General features: G+C 36.0%; 2 protein-coding genes across 2 annotated transcripts; one reads left to right on the top strand and one right to left on the bottom strand.

Moving 5' to 3' along the window:
• Positions 1-6338: 6338 nt before the first annotated feature.
• Positions 6339-8774, top strand: fitm1 (fat storage inducing transmembrane protein 1). Its single transcript, XM_077244047.1, has 2 exons — positions 6339-6915; positions 7934-8774. The coding sequence occupies exons 1-2, from the start codon at positions 6650-6652 to the stop codon at positions 8610-8612; spliced, it is 945 nt and encodes a 314-aa protein (XP_077100162.1). The 5' UTR covers positions 6339-6649; the 3' UTR covers positions 8613-8774.
• Positions 8775-9849: 1075 nt separating this feature from the next.
• psme1 (proteasome activator subunit 1) lies at positions 9850-16018 on the bottom strand. Its single transcript, XM_077244412.1, has 11 exons — positions 15756-16018; positions 15557-15589; positions 15250-15312; positions 14817-14918; positions 14341-14395; positions 13668-13765; positions 13288-13356; positions 10520-10587; positions 10354-10408; positions 10183-10269; positions 9850-10093 (listed from the first exon to the last, which is right to left on the bottom strand). Exons 1-11 carry the CDS (start codon positions 15792-15794, stop codon positions 10007-10009), a joined length of 756 nt encoding a protein of 251 aa, XP_077100527.1. The 5' UTR covers positions 15795-16018; the 3' UTR covers positions 9850-10006.
• Positions 16019-18406: the final 2388 nt, after the last annotated feature.

The raw sequence follows: 18406 nt of genomic DNA, 5'->3' as shown, positions 1-18406 counted from the left end.
TTTTTTTATTGTATAAAATCAGTATCGTGCTGCTGTTCGGGAAAGCACTTAATGCATCAGTTGGAAAGGCTAAAAATAATATAAATAATAAACAGCGCTAATTTTTGTATCCATTCATAAATTAATAATGCTTAGTCACTCTTTGTATTTGTATTGCAAGTTTTAATCCAACTAAACAGCGTAGGTCTCCCATCACTCAGACTCGTTTGGTCGATTAACGTCATAATGATCGCCGCATTCCTTAGAACGTTCGGTGAGTTTATTGAGTGCAGCGGCTTTGTGCAATTTTGTAGCGAGTCGGCGAGTGTGTGTGAGTACGCTTTTTACACAGGGTTTGGGGATTTGAATTTTAATATTTTCCTAACTCGTATAAGAATCTGTATTGTCTCGATTTACTGTACATTTAGGCTAGTCAAATAAATAGGCATGCTACACAGTGGCGAATTGAGTGGAAATGGGAGGCTGGGCTGACATGTAAATCAAGAATGATCAAACCATTTTTTTCTATATAATTGTTGATAATTTATATTTCACTGACCAACCAATAGCAGATTACACATTGAAGTGATCCTGAAAGCTGGTTGACCTTAAGCTGATTTGTGAAGTCGAAAATTTGGCTGTGGGACATAAGAAATTATAATATGCTTTTACATTATGTGCATCTGAGTTATGCACATTGGTAAAGAAATCGATTTAAAAAAAAAAACTTTTCAGCTTCATTGATTTTTGAAAACATGTTAATTACTCTCTTAGCCATCCTTGGCTCATCTGATGGACCGCCAATGGGCATACATTGTATAGGCAAATTTTTTTAATAAATTTTTTTTAGAAAACTAAAGGCCCAGGTAAACTTTATTTTCTGCTTTCCGCTTCATCTCGCACCAAGCCGTGTCTGCACAGAAATTTAGGGATGGACAAGTTCGACAAATGTATAGCACAATTGCTTATTTATCTACAAGCAGCACTGAGTTGTGTCTGCATTCTTCATTCTTCGTATGCATTATTGTACATGCACCGTCAGTGTGAACACAAAAATTGGGCTGCACACAGGTGTTCGTGGACCCGCAGATAACAAAAATTGCAGTGCAGACAACATTAGTATACGTTGGGCTTAAGAAAACAAGCTTTCAGGTTCTTTACTGTATGTTTACTCAACTCATCTCTTCCTTTTCTCTTTGTTTCATAGTGTTTCACAGATATAGATTGCAAAAAGTATTGTTCACTTCTAGATCATCTTTCATCATCAAATTTATGTCTACCATGTCCACCATTTTTGAGAGTGCGGAGCAGTCCTCATCTGCTGAATACTCAGATGAGCTCAGTACGGCCCTTGCTGCGGGGCGGTGGTGGGCAATCATGGAAGTTTCAGACCCCATATCTGATGAGCCTGTGTGTGGGGACCTCATCTCTAGCGTGTGTTGGGGAACTGTGGAGGCAGGAGATACTTCATGCCCCACATCCTTGGTCTTCAGTGACGCATCTAAGAAGGCTCAGTCCCAGCAATCAGGCTTCTCAGATGTTACACTGAAGACCACACCACAGTGGAGGCAGAAGAGAGTGCAGGGAGAACCTGTGCCCTCCAGATCCACACAGGACGCACGTGTGCTCTCCAGATCCACACAGGACGCACGTGTGCTCTCCAGATCCACACAGGACGCACGTGTGCTCTCCAGATCCACACAGGACGCACGTGTGCTCTCCAGATCCACACAGGACGCACGTGTGCCCTCCAGATCCACACAGGACACACGTGTGCCCTCCAGATCCACACAGGATGCACCTTTGCCCTCCAGATCCACACAGGACGAACGTGTGCTCGCCAGATCCACACAGGACGCACGTTTTCTCTCCGGATCCACACAGGACGCACGTTTTCTCTCCGGATCCACACAGGACGCACGTGTGCTCTCCAGATCCACACAGGATGCACGTGTGCTCTCCAGATCCACACAGGATGCAGGTGTGCTCTCCAGATCCACACAGGATGCACGTGTGCTCTCCAGATCCACACAGGACGCACGTGTGCTCTCCAGATCCACACAGGGAGCACCTGTGCTCTCCAGATCCACACAGGATGCACGTGTGCTCTCCAGATCCACACAGGATGCACGTGTGCTCTCCAGATCCACACAGGATGCACGTGTGCTCTCCAGATCCACACAGGATGCAGGTGTGCCCTCCAGATCCACACAGGGAGCACCTGTGCTCTCCAGATCCACAGAGGATGCACGTGTGCTCTCCAGATCCACACAGGATGCACGTGTGCTCTCCAGGTCCACACAGGACGCACGTGTGCTCTCCAGATCCACACAGGATGCACGTGTGCTCTCCAGATCCACACAGGATGCACGTGTGCTCTCCAGATCCACACAGGATGCACGTGTGCTCTCCAGATCCACACAGGACGCAGGTGCGCCCTCCAGATCCACACATGATGCATCTCTGCCCTCCAGAACCACACAGGATGCACCTTTGCCTTCCAGATCCACACAGGACGCACGTGTGCTCTCCAGATCCACACAGGACACACGTGTGGTCTCCAGATCCACACAGGACGCTTTTTTGCCCTCCAGTTCCACACAGGACATTTGCAAACATTTGCAAAAAGCCTCTTTTGAAATGGCCAAGCCTGTCAAGTCTCTACAGAGAACACCTGTGGCTGCCTCAAAGGTGCTCGAATGCTCCCCACATGGAGCACCCATGCCAGAGACGATCGCAGATAGGCGAAAACTAAAGATCCCTGAGCCACTGAGGCAGGAGCTGCTGCAACAGAAGCCTCAAGCTTTTCTGCAGGGAACATGCATGTCAGACAAGATTTCACAGAGGCACAATCTAAACATCTCTGAGCTCTTGAGACGGGAGCAACTGCAGCCGAAGCCTCTAGCCCCTTCTCTGAAGATAGCGCCTGTCTGTTCCGCACAGGGAGCACCCGATATTAACAAGATCTCCGACTGGAGAAATCTTAAAAACCCTGAGCTGCTGAGAAAGGAGCTGCTCAGGCAGCATTTGCAAAATGCACCAGCAATTGTGCCACTTGCAAGCCTCAGGATTCCTAGACAGCAGAGGGAAAAGTGGGAGCAGCAGCAGAAAATCCTAAAGGGAGTGTCTGTGCCTGCCAATACCCCACAGAGAACACTTGTTTCACCATGTTCCCCACAGCAAGCTCCCGGGTCTCCCCAGGGAGCACCCATGCCCAGTCGGAGTAAGAGTGTGTGTCCATGGAGCATTGAAGCTTCTGTAAGTCCCTTCTATCTCTTGTTTTTACTTATTTTAAGATATATTCAAAAAAAGAAAACATTGCCTTTAACTATGCTACTATGTTTTCTATGTCTCAAAACGCTAAAAAGATTTAGACATCTTTAGATTTAGTCTAAGAAGCACTCATTAAACCTGCCCAGCATTGCACGATTATACATGTATCTGTTCCCTCAACAGGAAAATGTAGGTCTGTGTCAGTCACCTCCACAAAAAATATGTGTGGAAATTGACAACAAGGTGAAGAAGAATCTTAAACTGAGGAGGTACAACCGTCAAGCCCATCAGATGACCACTTCTCAACTGGACCAGAGAACTCAGAGGAGCCTTCAGCCCAAGTCTCAGCTGACCCGGAAAAGAGTATTGGTTAGACCCTCCAATCTCTCATTTTTACTTACATTTAGAAATTATTAAACACTTTAGTAATTTAATCTTGGACAATATTCTTATCGTTTTCAATTTCGGACCCCTCATATTGAAATGGCAGAAGCAGTTTGACTTTAGATTTTTTTTAAGAATCACTTATTAAATCTGGTCAGCATTACATGATTATGTCTGTTCTTTCAACAGGACAATGCAGGTGTGGACCAGTCACCCCCACAAAAGAAGCAGCGTATGTCAATCAAAGTCAAGGACCAACAGCCGGATCCAGGCAGTTTAGAGCAAATTGACAATTTATGTAACATATTCACTAGATTTTGTGTAATTTCAAATATTTAATATTTATATTGTGTTTGTACATGTGTTATATGAATGCATGTATAATAATAATAAAAAGTTTAAAAAATATATATAACTCTGTATCTATTTATTTGTCAGTGACAACATTAATTAGCACTGGTGTTATATAAACAGATAATTTTCATCTGCTGTCACTGGACTGATTAAATTCACACACTAAGCCAAAGGATAGCATTGTAACAACATATGTAATTCCTATTTTCCACAATATATGGGTATATAACTCAAATGATTCACTATTTCAGTATACATTTTCTTGCAACAATACCCTGCATCCAAAATATCATCAGATAAAGGTTTGTTTAATTTTTTTAATGACAGATTAAAGTCCAAAGACTTTTCTTGTACTTTGCTTTTATCAGTGGACCTTATGAATACAAACAAAAAAACAAAAACACCTGTACTTCTAGGCAGCTTCTTTGGTGCATTTATTTAGTGCATGTTTCACTGGATTTGTACAAAATGTGCTCAATGTACAGAAAACTTTGAATCTCTAAATATCTATTCATAAATATTTATTTCTATAACTTATGCCATATTATTTTGCCGTTTGTTATTAGTAGGTTTAAAGGTTAATATAGGTTATTATCACTGTTATCTGATTTTTTTTGTGTGCTGTATGCAAATAGTTTTTTAACTATTGAATAATCCTACATACCAAATCCCTCCAACAGTAATTCATCCTCCTGTCTATGGAGATAGAGAAGACTGTGTACTTGAGTTAAGAATGGATCAATGAGAGCAAAGGAATGAACATCACATTTAATAGTTTATTAAACTGTTAGGTCAACAATATAACAATTATTTTTACCTTTCTTTTGTTTCTAAATACATAATGATTTATATATTTAAATTATTATTATTAGTAGTAACATACTTTTTTTTATTATTGTGTTAACAGGTAACTATTTGTAATTTTTAAATTGTTCACAATAATATTATTAATACACCTATTTATTAAACACTGGTGTCTTATATCATATTATTGCCTAATAACACCCTTAATGTGGCATTGATGTGGCTTATTGTTTTAATAACTAATAACAGTCATCTTTACAGTGGTTACGACTACACCTTTATGGAAGGAGACAAACCAATTGAAACATTTGTTGTGTTGAGCTATTTTAATTACTTTTGTTTGATTTGTTCATTGCAAACAGCTGAAAGTCTGTAAATTTTGCCAATAAATCTGATTTGCAATGGGGGTTAAATCATTTTGATTACTGTATAAAGTTAGCTTGTGGGGTTTCCGTAGTGAATGTCAATCACATTATCTTCAACAGTCAATACAAAATGTGAACATGCAAAGTAGATGATTGTCACATTTCCAACGGAAAGTCAACCATTTATTTGCTTTTCTTTACCATGCGCTTTTGTTCTTACATTTTTGATGCAAAGCACCATGCATGCCTAAAAGTGGATCAAATTCTTAACGTAAAGCATGCATACATCATTTAAATATGTGTTGTAACCTAAATGTTGAATTCCATTCAGCTTCCATCTTTGTATTATTTACAGAACACTTTATTTTAAATATAGGTATTTGTAGAGTTTATGCTCCAATTTTTAGTTAAACATTGATATAATTTTTTTTAATTCATTTGGTAAATAAATGCAAAGTACATAACTTTTTCATGTTTCCATGAAGAATCAACAACATCTCCCTCCACGTTAATATTTTTTAGTTAATGCCAAAATGACCTTGTATTTGCTAAAATTAACAAACATGAATTTTATGTAGATAGCTTTAATACGTAAGCTTTAAAGGCCTCTAATCAGCACAAATCACAATTCTTACAATGCTGGACTCAATTTGTAAAAATAAATGAATCAACAAGTAATGTCTTGGTCACTATTGTAACGCCCCTTCCATGAAGGAGTTAATGCCAGACGTCACGTCAGGTGACTGAGGAATTGGGAATTTGTACGAGCCTGGTAACATGTGGAGTTACACAAATGAGAAGAAACCTGAGTTGCTTCTGATCACCTTGACGGTTGATGTACGGGACATTCAATGTGTTGTCTGTGCGACCAGTACATGTTGTCCCGCAGCACTGGTACAAACCAGTGCAGGGCCAGGTCAGGTGTACTGCACCAACTCGAGGCAATTTACAGGCCAATGCAAGCAAGGTCCTGTTCAGGATCCCGCAGCTGCACGTCCGTCACAGCGCCCCAGCCTGAGGGTTGAGACAACAACATGCCTGGACACTTGTTCTAGGGGAACGCCTGCCTGTAGAAAAGTAAGGTCCGACCACGGGCTGAAACTGAGGTGACAGATCGGTGGGATTACTAAATATTAAAGAAAATGAGGTTTTCATTTTTAAAGATAACCTGTTATTGAATCACAGACACATAATTGTAGTATGCATAAGAAAGAGTCCCCTTACAGATGCTAAATACAGTTGAAAGCACAAAGGGAATGCTGCTGTACTGCTTTATATCACTCACAAGCTGATAAGATGGGAATGTTCGGAGCTGTTAGGGATGTTGTCAGGACAGTGAGTGGGGGTAAATGATGAGAAGTGTGACATAAACCAGCAGGTTGAACTCAGCTGTGAAAACAAAAGGGAAGCTAATAACACTGCTGACAGATGGTAGAACAATCTCATTTCTGTCTTTCTCTCAATTTGTGCTGTTATGGGATTTGTTGGACATGCACTGGAAGCACTGCCCTGAGCAAACCAAGATGGATCATTGTGGACTAAAGGAGATACTTTATAAGATCCATAACTCTGCCAACAAGCTTCTGCACTCAGCTCTGGTGCTGTTTACTGATCTCACAGCTGGAATACTTGGTCATTTGTTATTCAGACGGCATTTTCACTGCCTCCTCTCTGTGCTGGTGCTGTTTGGACCTGTTCTGAGTCTCTGGGTATCCAAATACAGCATATTTGGCAACAAGAACCACTATCTGTACAGGCAAGATCTCAATTAACTGAAAACTTTATGAGACCTTATTGCAGATTTTGTTAAGTGTGAAATGTATCTGTTAATTTCAATCAACTCTTTATCTTATAAAAAAATATATTGGTTCTTCTATAATAAAAGAAATACATATTTTTGTTGTAAATATTATTAGTAACACTTAACAATAAGATTAAATTATGATTGTGCGAGGACCCTATGGAATTGATTTATTAACATTAATTATGCATCAGCAGTAAAGAAGATTTTTTAGCATTCATTTTGGTTAATGTTAATTTTATAAATGTATTGTTCATTGTTTATTCATAATACATCACATAATATTCACTTATATAACTTGAAATGAATGAATATGTAGAAATGAAAAAGTTTTCATATTTTTCTATGTTAGTTAATGCATAATGTAAATAAATTTAACCTATAATTGTTGTCGTATTTTTTAATTTAAATGATATGTATTATATTTAATATTATGAATCTATTAATTATTTAAAATGGTAAAATATCAAAGCCGCAATGCCAACGTTTATTTTCTTAATCAGTATTTTCAAAATCGGTAAATCACAAATTTCATTTGTGAAATTTATTTAAGAATCATTAACCCTTCTTCCTCCTGTTCTGACAATGTTCATCAACTATTTTTATTTGAAATTTGGAAGAAATGTTGTCAGTAGTTTATAGTTCATAATGCTTATTTTACTCAAACACATAAATAGTAGCTACAGAGAAACCGAAAATTTTGTAGTGGTCTCTTAAATTTACAGTACATATTGTATTAACACACACACACAAATTGTTGATCAAATATTTAATTCAGCTAATTATTTCTGGGGAAATTTGGGAATTTCTTTTTATACTTTCCATACCCTTTTATACAGTGCAAATTTGACTATTTATCACAAGTTTACTATTTATTTATTAATATTTTATAGTTTATGAACCATTTTTTATTTCCTTTGTAATGTTTGTGCTCTGAGATGTCTCATTGATTCTGGTTGTTGTGATCTCATAGGGTATTCCTGCATTCATGCTGGGGCTGGACCTGCATATTATGTGGCTCTTTCATCTTTCTTCTGTCATACTGCATCAGTAACTCTCTCATTCACTCAGTCCGTCACCTCTCTCGGCTCGCTGTGACCGGGACGCTGTGGACACTGTTACGTCGTCTTCTCTCCTTCCTAGTGGACGCCTCAGGAAGCTGTTTCGAGCCACTACAAAGCACCACAGAAGTTTGCAGGAACGAGCTCCTGGACTCTGATACGGGCCCCTTATTACTATTGAGAGAGGAGAAGGGTAAAGCAGCCTGCCTTAAGGCCGGGCTACAATGGCAGGGATGTGAGGTGTCTGATGAAATCCTGATTCTAAGTTTATGTTGTTTGATTCTTGTTGAGGAAATGGCCGTTTTTGGGCCCTGCATGGCTCTAGGAAAGCCTCCGGGAGCGCCACTGAGGATTCTCTTCATGCTGTGTGTGTTGTTGATGAGTCTCTGGATCTTCCTGATTCTCTGCTTGCTAGCACACTTCCCACAGTTCCCTTCCCAGCTGGTCGGAGGAGCTCTGGGGTATCTGGGATGGAAGGGACTTTATAAGAGCTGGTATGTTTTAAAGCCTGGCTGGTGCTGTCTTGGAAGACCAAGAGCTTTGCATTCGGACATCACGAGTAAAACTGCAGTAAATGGAAATAAGAAATAATATATATATATATATATATATATATATATATATATATATATAGTCAAACCAAAATGTATTCAGACACCTTCAACATTTCTCAAATTATCACAGTTTCTTCACTATAGTTTTAACTCAGTTATCAAATCGGTTGATATTTCACTGGTTTTGGCCATCCTTCTGTTAGACTTAAATTTAAGTACACAATTAGATAGTACCAATTTAGGTCAACCAATAACCAAGCAATGCTTAATTTTGTTCAGTCTGTGCTGTAAAAAGGTAACATTAGAAATTAAAGAAAAAACACTTCAGCAAAACATGTCATGTCGAAGTGTCTGAATAATGTTTGGTCCCAAATTTTTATATATTTTACTGGTAGTCTACTGTATGAAGAATTTTTGGATATAATATGTCATAGTTAACTTTATTTTACCATCTTCACTTACAAAAACGAACTATAGTGTCCTGCACCCACTATCTGGTGTCTGAATAATTTTTGGTTTGACTATGTGTTTGTGTGTGTGATCATTTCAAAACTAACTAATACATTTTTAAAATCAAAAGTTGTCTCTGTTATTTAATTTAGTGGTCCAGCAAACATGAAAAAACAATAAACAGTTGTATTTTGATTAACTAATGTTAACTGACTAATAAATACTGTAACAAATGTATTGCTCATTGTTAGTTAATTTTGGTTATTGCATTAACTAACATTAATTAATAATACCTTATTGTAAATTGTTACCAAAGTTTTTAAAGTAAAAGTTTTTAAAAACTCTGTCCAAAAAAGTCTGCATTTTTTTAAAATCAAAAATACAGTAAAAAGAGTAATACTGTGAAATATTATTAAAATGGAAAATTAAATTGCTTTCTATTTGAATATATTTTAAAATGTACTTTATTCCTGTGACGCAAAGCTGAATTTTCAGCATTTCGGAAATCCAAAACATTTATTATTATTAATGTGTTCTGCTTAATATTTTTGTGTAATACGTGATACACTTCTTTCAGGATCTTTGCTGAATAGAAAGTTAAAAAGAACAGTATTTATTTGAAACAGAAATCTTTAAAAACTTTATAAATGTCTTTTCTGTCAATTTTAATTAATCTATTGCAACCTTGCTGAATACAAATATTAATTTCTTTAACTTAAAACGATTATTTAGAGTTATTGTCCTGTTTTGTCAAACTGTAAAGATAATACATTTAAATAATGTTTTATTTGACATTTAGAAATGAAAACATGAATGATGCCACATTTAGCAGAACTCTTTATTGATTAAAAACTACTACAGTTGCTTCTGTTGATGTAATTGAAGATCAAGCCAATGCACTGTGACTGTTGATGTGAAACTCAATACAACATGTTTTACTTTTCAGCAAACGTGTGTGTGTTTGTGTGTCGGCTGCAGTTCTCAGTAGATAAGGGCTTTTGAAGATAAGTCTCCTCTGGGTTTCTTAATCTTGTCAAAGTTCTTGATGATGACATCATACAGCATGGCCTAGATTTGAACAGAATGGATCAGTCACACGAAAGCACCAATTTACATTAAAACTGAGATGTTTCAGGGCAAGCTGAGACTGAACTTACATAAGTGTTGCGAATCTCCAGTGCTACGATGCGTAACTCACAGTACTGGTGCTGATCCAGTTCATGGACAAGCTGCCTGAAATCTCCCTGTTTTCATGCAACAAAACAACCAAATTATTAGAGGCTCAAAGATTTTTGAAAACATGTCTAAATAACACCAAATAAACTGACCACATGTGGCTGTTTGGAAGCCTTGGCTACAGCGTCTCCCCTCTCGCTGTAGTACCTGAGGAAACACAAACACAGTGAGAAATGTGACACATTAAAAATGCATTTATAATAGAGACATCATGAGGTTAGTGTTTGACTGTGGTTGTGATGCTGTCTGGTCTCTTACTTTGAAATCTGTGTCTGGAATCCCTCAATCTTGGTGCGGGTGTTGGTAAGCAGTTCAAAAACTTTTTCCTGTGGGAACATTTTTGCATTTTTTCACATTTCACACAACATGCTATTATTAAATGAGTACAACCTTTCTATCTTATGTACCACAGCCTCATCAATATGTTCAAGTACAATATGTTTAAGTTCCTGTGATGCAAAGCTGAATTTTCAGCATCATTACTCCAGTCTTCAGTGTCACATGATTCTTCTGTACTTTTGAAGAGTACTCTGTACTGCCTTATTTGATCAATGTAGTGCGTCCTTGCTTAAAAAAAAATCTTACTGACCCCAAACGTTTGATTGGTAATGTAATTTTTAACACTATAATTCATATTTAAAATGGGATATAAAATAATTCATATTTCAAATTAATATTAAAAAATAAAATAAAAACGGCATGGGTGAAAAATTCATAACGTGCATGAGTCATATATATTCGGTTAGTGTCATCCACACAAATGTATAAAACTTGCACGCATTACACTTTATTTTGGTATATAAAATAATTTACATTAAATATATATTATTCATTTGTCAATTGATATTATTTCTGAAGTACCACTCTTAAATGACATATTTTATGATTGCAAACATACATGCATATTGTAATAGTGATAACTTGTGATAATAAAAGTTTTAGGATGACACAGAGAATCAGAGAATAGACTGGACACGTGACATTACATTTTCTGAAGAGACACGGACACTTTATATGATGAACAGATTGAATTTAGGCTTTTATTCACATTTAAACATTCATCAACTCACTCATCAGTCGTGGTAAATGGAAGCTCAAGCATGTTTGCTTGTCGTATGAGAACCAATGAGGTTCATTATTGTGTTACGCAGCACGTTTGAGCTTCCGCAAGAACCAATGAGGTTCATTCTTGTGTTACGCAGCACGTTTGAGCTTCTGCAAGAACAAATGAGGTTCATTCTCATGTTACGCAGCACGTTTGAGCTTCAGCAAGAACCAATGATGTTCATTCTTGTTACACAGCACGTTTGAGCTTCAGCAAGAACCAATGATGTTCATTCTTGTTACACAGCACGTTTGAGCTTCAGCAAGAACCAATGACGTTCATTCTCGTGTTACGCAGCACTTTGAGCTTCAGCAAGAGGATTGTTCTCATGCGTCAATAAGGTTCGGTTGAGCTTCTGTTTATGTTCTCTGATCAATGTTTATATGTGAATAAAAGCCTAAATTCAAACTGTTCATCGTATAAAGCGATCGAGTCTCTTCAGAAAATTTGGACTAAACGCTCAACAATTTGCTGTATCGCTGCCATAGTTTGACCAAACTCCACACCACAATCATTCCTTTTAAATAGACTCCTGAGCCTTTACTGGATGGCTAATGATTTGCCAGCTGATGTACCTTTGGATAATATAATTAAAAACCTAACAACAATCAGCGTAATGACAATTTTATTCTTTGCATGAAAATATTTGAATTAGCCTAATTGAACACTGAGTGTATTACAACTTCAGAATTATATTCATATGAGTTGTAGGCTAAAGAAGCTTTTTGCAGTGGTGGCCACTAGCGGAGTGAACTGTCAACAGTGATAAGGTAAAGCTAAGAGCGGTCCAGACCAACCTTCCGAAAGTATGACTTACAGAAGGTATACTTAAATAAGAACGTTTCGGGAAACACGTATTAGCGATGAGGAACAGCTTAAGGTATAACTTAAGAACGACGTAGAGTTAAGACTTTTTCGGGAAATCCAGCCATGATCTCTTTATGAACTTTTTGATGCGTCAAAGTGTCAGTTGCATAGACTGTCAATGGAGGGACAGAAAGTTCTCAGATTTCATCCAAAAGATCTTCATTTGTGTTCCGAAGATGAACGAAAGTCTTACGGGTTTGGATCGACATGAGGGTGAGTTTATGACAGAATTTTCATTTTTTGGATGAACTAACCCTTTAAAATAATAAGTTATTAAAACCAATAGACTCTTGAACACTTCTTCTTGAATGAAAATAACTCAACGCTGTACTTGCGCGCACAAAAAGCCGGCTCTCTGACAGCAGCCTAATAAACCTGCTGCTGTCTGTGATAATATTAATGATAATCAAACAACAAACAACAAAGAGAAAATCACTCACTGCTCAACAATCAGTGTGTATTTAATCAATGCAGCATTTGTTTATTCAATTTCTCTTTTATTTCTTGCTTGAATGTTACTGTTAAATAAACCTCTTAGTCCGACCTGAAAAATTTAAAGCACTGTGTATGTCATTTGTATCTTTGTTTTATTGTGTTTGTCCTATTGTCTGTAATTTACATCTTTGTTCTTATTCTTAACAAAGTATAATTAGAAAAATAATTGTCCACCCTAGCTCGAGGTGTTTACCTGGATGTTCTTGATGTTAAGTTTTCAGGTTGCCATAACTATATATTATAAAAAAGATGGTGGTATTTTAATTGTATTTTTGTTTGCTTGGTTGTTTGTTTGCATTGACGTTAAAATGACGTATGTAATGTGTAATGTTACAGTAAAACACTGCTGTTCGCTTTCAGAACTTTTCAGTTTGTAATTGTATTTAAATATAATTTAAATAGATTTTACACACTTAAAGCATTATCCTATCGCATATAGCATTATTTAACGAGTTATCACATTTTTCTTCAATATCGTACAGCCCTTAGACATTTGGAGACATTAAAATCTATACTTACAAATGTTGTTTCAATTTGTCACAATATAGGGTTAACTGACCTGTACAGAAACTCCAAAATTGTTCCCATCTTCAATTCTGGGGACCTGTAGCTGTATCCACATTGACACCTGCACAAAGGTGTAACAATGTTACAAAATGTACAAAAATTTACCAAAATGCTTTATTAAATGTCTCGACGCCAGCAGAGTCTACATGCAGTATAAAATGAACTATAAATTAAAGTATTACAGTAGAATTATTAGAACAAGTAAATTATATAACCAGTTGAGCAATTACATATGTCAAAAAAGTCAAATCATCAAAAAAAGGTGAAAATTGAATATCAACTTTACTTTCTTTTTTTTTTGGATGGGTTTAACTTTTTGACAAATGTAACTCTTCAGATCTGCATAGCTACCACATGATATCAGTTCCTCACCGTGTTAAGACACTCCTTTAGAATTTGAATCTCAGGCTTGATGAGCTTGAAGAGTTTCTCTACTGTCTCATTGCAGGCGATGGGACCACAGGGAGGACCTTTCAGTTCACAAATAATATCATTAGTTAAAATTGTGCTCTCCAAATCACCACTTCAGTTTGTAAGGATAGAGATGCATCCGAAATCGCATACTTCCCTACCATCTAGCAGGTGAAAAAACAGTATGTGACAAAAGGAGTATGTCCAAATACACAGTACTCATTAAACAGAAGGCGAAAAGTATCCGGGTGACCTACTTCTGACAAGATTCTGAAGTATGCATACGATAGACATCTTGCTATCCCACAAGGCCACAGGAGAGGATTTATGAATGGCGGTGAAGCGGCGCAACTGACGTTGTAGGTCACATGATAATGACATCATGGCGAATGGAGCGGTTGTGAAGTAATTACTTATTCAAAATATATAATTACTCAAGAGAGTTTGCATATCTCAAAATCTTTAGGTTCTGCACAATTTCTATGACATTAACAGTCCAACAGTGCCAGCCTGTGTTCATGCTGTGAATTACACATTGTCATTTTGCATTTGGGGGGAATTCAGATCCAGGGAAAATAGAACCGAACAATTAACAGTTTCAGTTTCGTTTACGAAATTCTATCAATACATTTACCTTCATCCTCTTCTTCTCCTTTCTCTCCACCCTTCTTTCCCTCTTTGGCCTCTTTCTGTGTGAATAAAATGTTATTAAAGTCTAATAGGTTACTTTAACTAAACCACAAACTGGCTTGAAGGTGCAATACATTGATTTAAAAAGTCATTAATGTGGATAATCAGTGTCATTTTTTGGTAAAACTGAACTGAACAATAGTGTCACTGAGGCTGAATTATAGAAAGTGAATGTCATTAATTTGTATGATGCTTTTCATCATGTATGATATTTTTCGTGTATATTATTTACAGTTTGTAAATATATAAAATGTCTAAAATATGACCTAATATATATTTGAATAAGGCAAAAAATTTATGTAAAAATCAAATGTATCTGGGATGCATTTCAGTTATTTATTTGTCCAGGTATATTTTTTTCCATATTGAAATAATGTAAACAATTAGTCTTGTTAATAAGAAATAATGTGTTTTAATGACCTCCTCTTTCTTCTTCTTCTTAAGCTCCTCTTTGGCCGGGTCTGGGATTGGGATGTCCAGAGGAGCCCTGACGACAGACAGATCCTTCAGACTACAGGAACCCTAAAAAAATAAAAAAATATTCTCAAAATATTCTTGCACTCAAAAAGTATTCTCGTCGCTTGATAAACTTAAGATTGAGCCACTGTAGTCACTTGGACTATTTTGACGATGTATTTAATAACTTTTTGGGGCCGGCAAGTTTCAATCCTTTAGAAGCCTATAAAGGAGTGGTCCAGCTCTCAGATTTCATCAGAAATATCTTAATTTGTGTTCCAAAGATGAACGAAGGTCTTACGGGGTTGGAACGACATGAGGGTGAGTAAATACTGACAGAATTTTCATTTTTTGGGTTAACTATCCCATAAGATGCACCTGCTGGATGAAATCATACCTGTAATATTTTATCCATCTCTGCAATTTTCTCAGGGAAGACGTTTGAGATCAACTGTTCAGCCTGTTGAAAAGAAACACTGACATGTAACAAACTTCCACTAAATTTCTAGTGTAAAATCATAATATATTGGTTCTCCTTCAAACTGCTTATCCCTGATCTTTCTATCATGTTGGTTCATTTCTTTTCACAATTATAATAGTGTATACAATTTTCTATGATAGCTGGTATTGTAGCATAGACTAAAATTACTGTGGTACATTTGTTAAGGCGACGAAAGAGATTTACTAAATGTATTTATAATTACCTCCTTGGTGATTTTTTGGGAGAATCCATCCACCTGCAAAGTAGATAGGAATTGTTTGTCAAACTTACATCTTCACGCGTTCATTATATATGCTGATGTTTATACAGGTACAGGTTAAACTAAAATTTCCTATTTTTTTCGCTCAATAAAGTCATAAATGACTTTTAATTAGGTTTTGGGCCTATAATAGGCGGCTTACCTGTTTCTTAGATGCGGGGCTCATGTCTAAGGAAGTCATTTTTGCAGATAGTCGTTCGATTTGTCCTATTGCAAAAACTTTATTGAACCTGTTTGCACACAAACGCTTTTAATTTCTTATCCCACTGGGTAACGTGGGGTTTAGTTTGAAAAGAGAAGATCAAATGCACTTGTTCTCGACGAAACGACGAGAAGTCGCAGTTAGTCAGCACAAAGAATGAAAATGAAAGTGAATTTAGGATTACATGAATAATTCCTAATGTCACCGAAAGGGGGCAACAACAATCAAAAAACTTTCGGAGTTACGGAAACAGGGTTTGCTTTGCCAAATAGAATAAAAGTCCTGTTGTTTTGTACTCCTGCAGCTTTTGTTCTTCTGTCACTTATAATATTTATATTTATAATATAAACACTGGACTGTAAATGAGGAATGCAAATTTATTTATTTTCACGATGCCTCCATCTGACTGTATGCCATTTTTCATGTGATGTCATGTATTTTAAAAATCTAGAAAACGTCCAGAACATTAACAATATATATTTATTTTTAAATAAATGAGAACAAAAAAATGAAATTAATAAATAAATAAAATACATTGTATACATTTTTAAAGTATAGAAAAAGTTTAAAAATACTGCTAAGATATTTAAAATCAATGAGGAAAAAACGAAATATATGTAAATAAATAAATAAACACATACATACATACATACATACATACATACATACATACATACTTAGCTGTAAAGGACAAAGATAAATGTATTTGCCATATATTTCAATTTATTAATTTCAGTTATTTATCCTGATATATTTTTCAATTTTTTAAAATAAAAATATAGAAATATAATTGAAAATATATTGAAAAATACATTGTATACTATTTGTATGTATTCAAGGTATAGAAAAAAATATTAAAAATATTGCTAATATATTTAAAATAAATGAGAAAAAGTATAATGTAAAATATATGTATAATGTATGTAATATATTGTAAAATGTAAAATGTTTTTTTTACTGTATATGTATTTTACAAACATATGTAAGATAAATGACAACAAATGTAATTAAAAAAATATGATAAGAATATATCAGTTATTTGTGCTGATATGGTTTGAATGTAAATCTATAAATATTATTCAACTTATTTACATTTCACTTATTCGTTTTGCAGACTCTAATTCAACCTACGTACACCCAAGTTTGTGAGTTCCTTGGGAATTGAACCCATGACTTTAACGTTGCTTATTTCATGGCCCATGAATTACATTTGGTAATATATTTTAAAAATTAAAGTTTAAACAATACTTGGAAAATATATTTTATAGTTAAACTATATGAGTAAAAAAAAAATGCCATAGGAACCCAACAGCATTATTATTCCTGATCCTAAGCCACAACTCACATTGAACACTGTTAATGTTAAATCACTTTCTGATCAGGAAAAGTCGTTCAAAGGTAAAGGAGACATCAACACCATTGCATTTGTAACTGACAAGACTGTGCAAGACTTTTTTACACTCTTTAAAAATCCGTTTCCAAAAAGGTGTTTTCGCAGTAATGCCATAGTCAGAAGAACCATTCAGAGTTCCCCAAAGAACCTTTCAGTGAGCAGTTTTCAAAAGAACCATTGTTTTTATAGTGTGAAGAACATTTTAATAATCTAATAATCTGCACTAATTAAAGTTTTTTGCACTTGAAAGGCCAACAAAGAATCGTGTATGTAAGAGACTCCCTAATTTATTCCTAAAAGTAGCTTTTGATATGAACAAAGGACAGAAACAACACTGAAAGGAAAGAGATAGAGGACACTGCATGCTGTTTCTCATAAGTACAAACAAAAGTAGAGTGCGGTTATGTGCAGATGTGTCATCAAAACACTGTTTATTCCTTGACTTTCCGCTCATCCACTGAAAAACACTCTCTTCCATAACAGATATCCATTGATTAAAAAGAAAACCACTGTTTACGGGTTGTTTGCATATCAAAGGACTGAACACATCTCCTTAATCTTGTCAAACTGAATTGAGTAATATATATTCAATGTTACTTTTGTTTGGGGTGAAACAATTTGCATAGTAGTTCACATGATCACTATTGCTTAAAATGACCCATGCAATGCATGTTTTTGTTTTTGCACAGTCCAAAGGGCAAAGTTCTCTTTTCTCATAGTGTGTGTGTGTGTGTGTGTGTGTGTGTGTGTGTGTGTGTGTGTGTGTGTGTGTGTGTGTGTGTGTGTGTGTGTGTGTGTGTGTGTGTGTGTGTGTGTGTGTGTGTGTGGGGGGGGGGGTTTGTGAATGAGTGTAAGAATGGTTCTTGCTATCACAAGCACAGCCATTTAACAAATTCATTACAATAATGTTTTTTTTTATGTAATATTGTACCCATATAGTCTAATAAAAGTGTGTTACAATGATTCACCACCATTTGAACCCAAACTGTACAAGATCTATGGACATGTGAGCCGCTTTTGCAAGAAATGTGTTGCCAGAATGCATTTAACAGAATTATTTGAATGAATTTATCTTCACGGATGTGTTTCATGATAGGTATTGGGCTTCAGTGGATCTGTTACTTCACACAGAGTAAAGTCTAACCACAATGGCTTTTCAGCTTATCTTTATCCACTATCCTCTAATCTATCTCTCTTT

Source organism: Siphateles boraxobius, unplaced genomic scaffold, assembly GCF_051911475.1.
Source record: "Siphateles boraxobius isolate OS27281-9 unplaced genomic scaffold, OSU_SipBor_1 26, whole genome shotgun sequence".
In the NCBI taxonomy this organism is placed as follows: Eukaryota; Metazoa; Chordata; class Actinopteri; order Cypriniformes; family Leuciscidae; genus Siphateles; species Siphateles boraxobius.
This window is presented reverse-complemented; position numbering and strand designations above follow the sequence as displayed.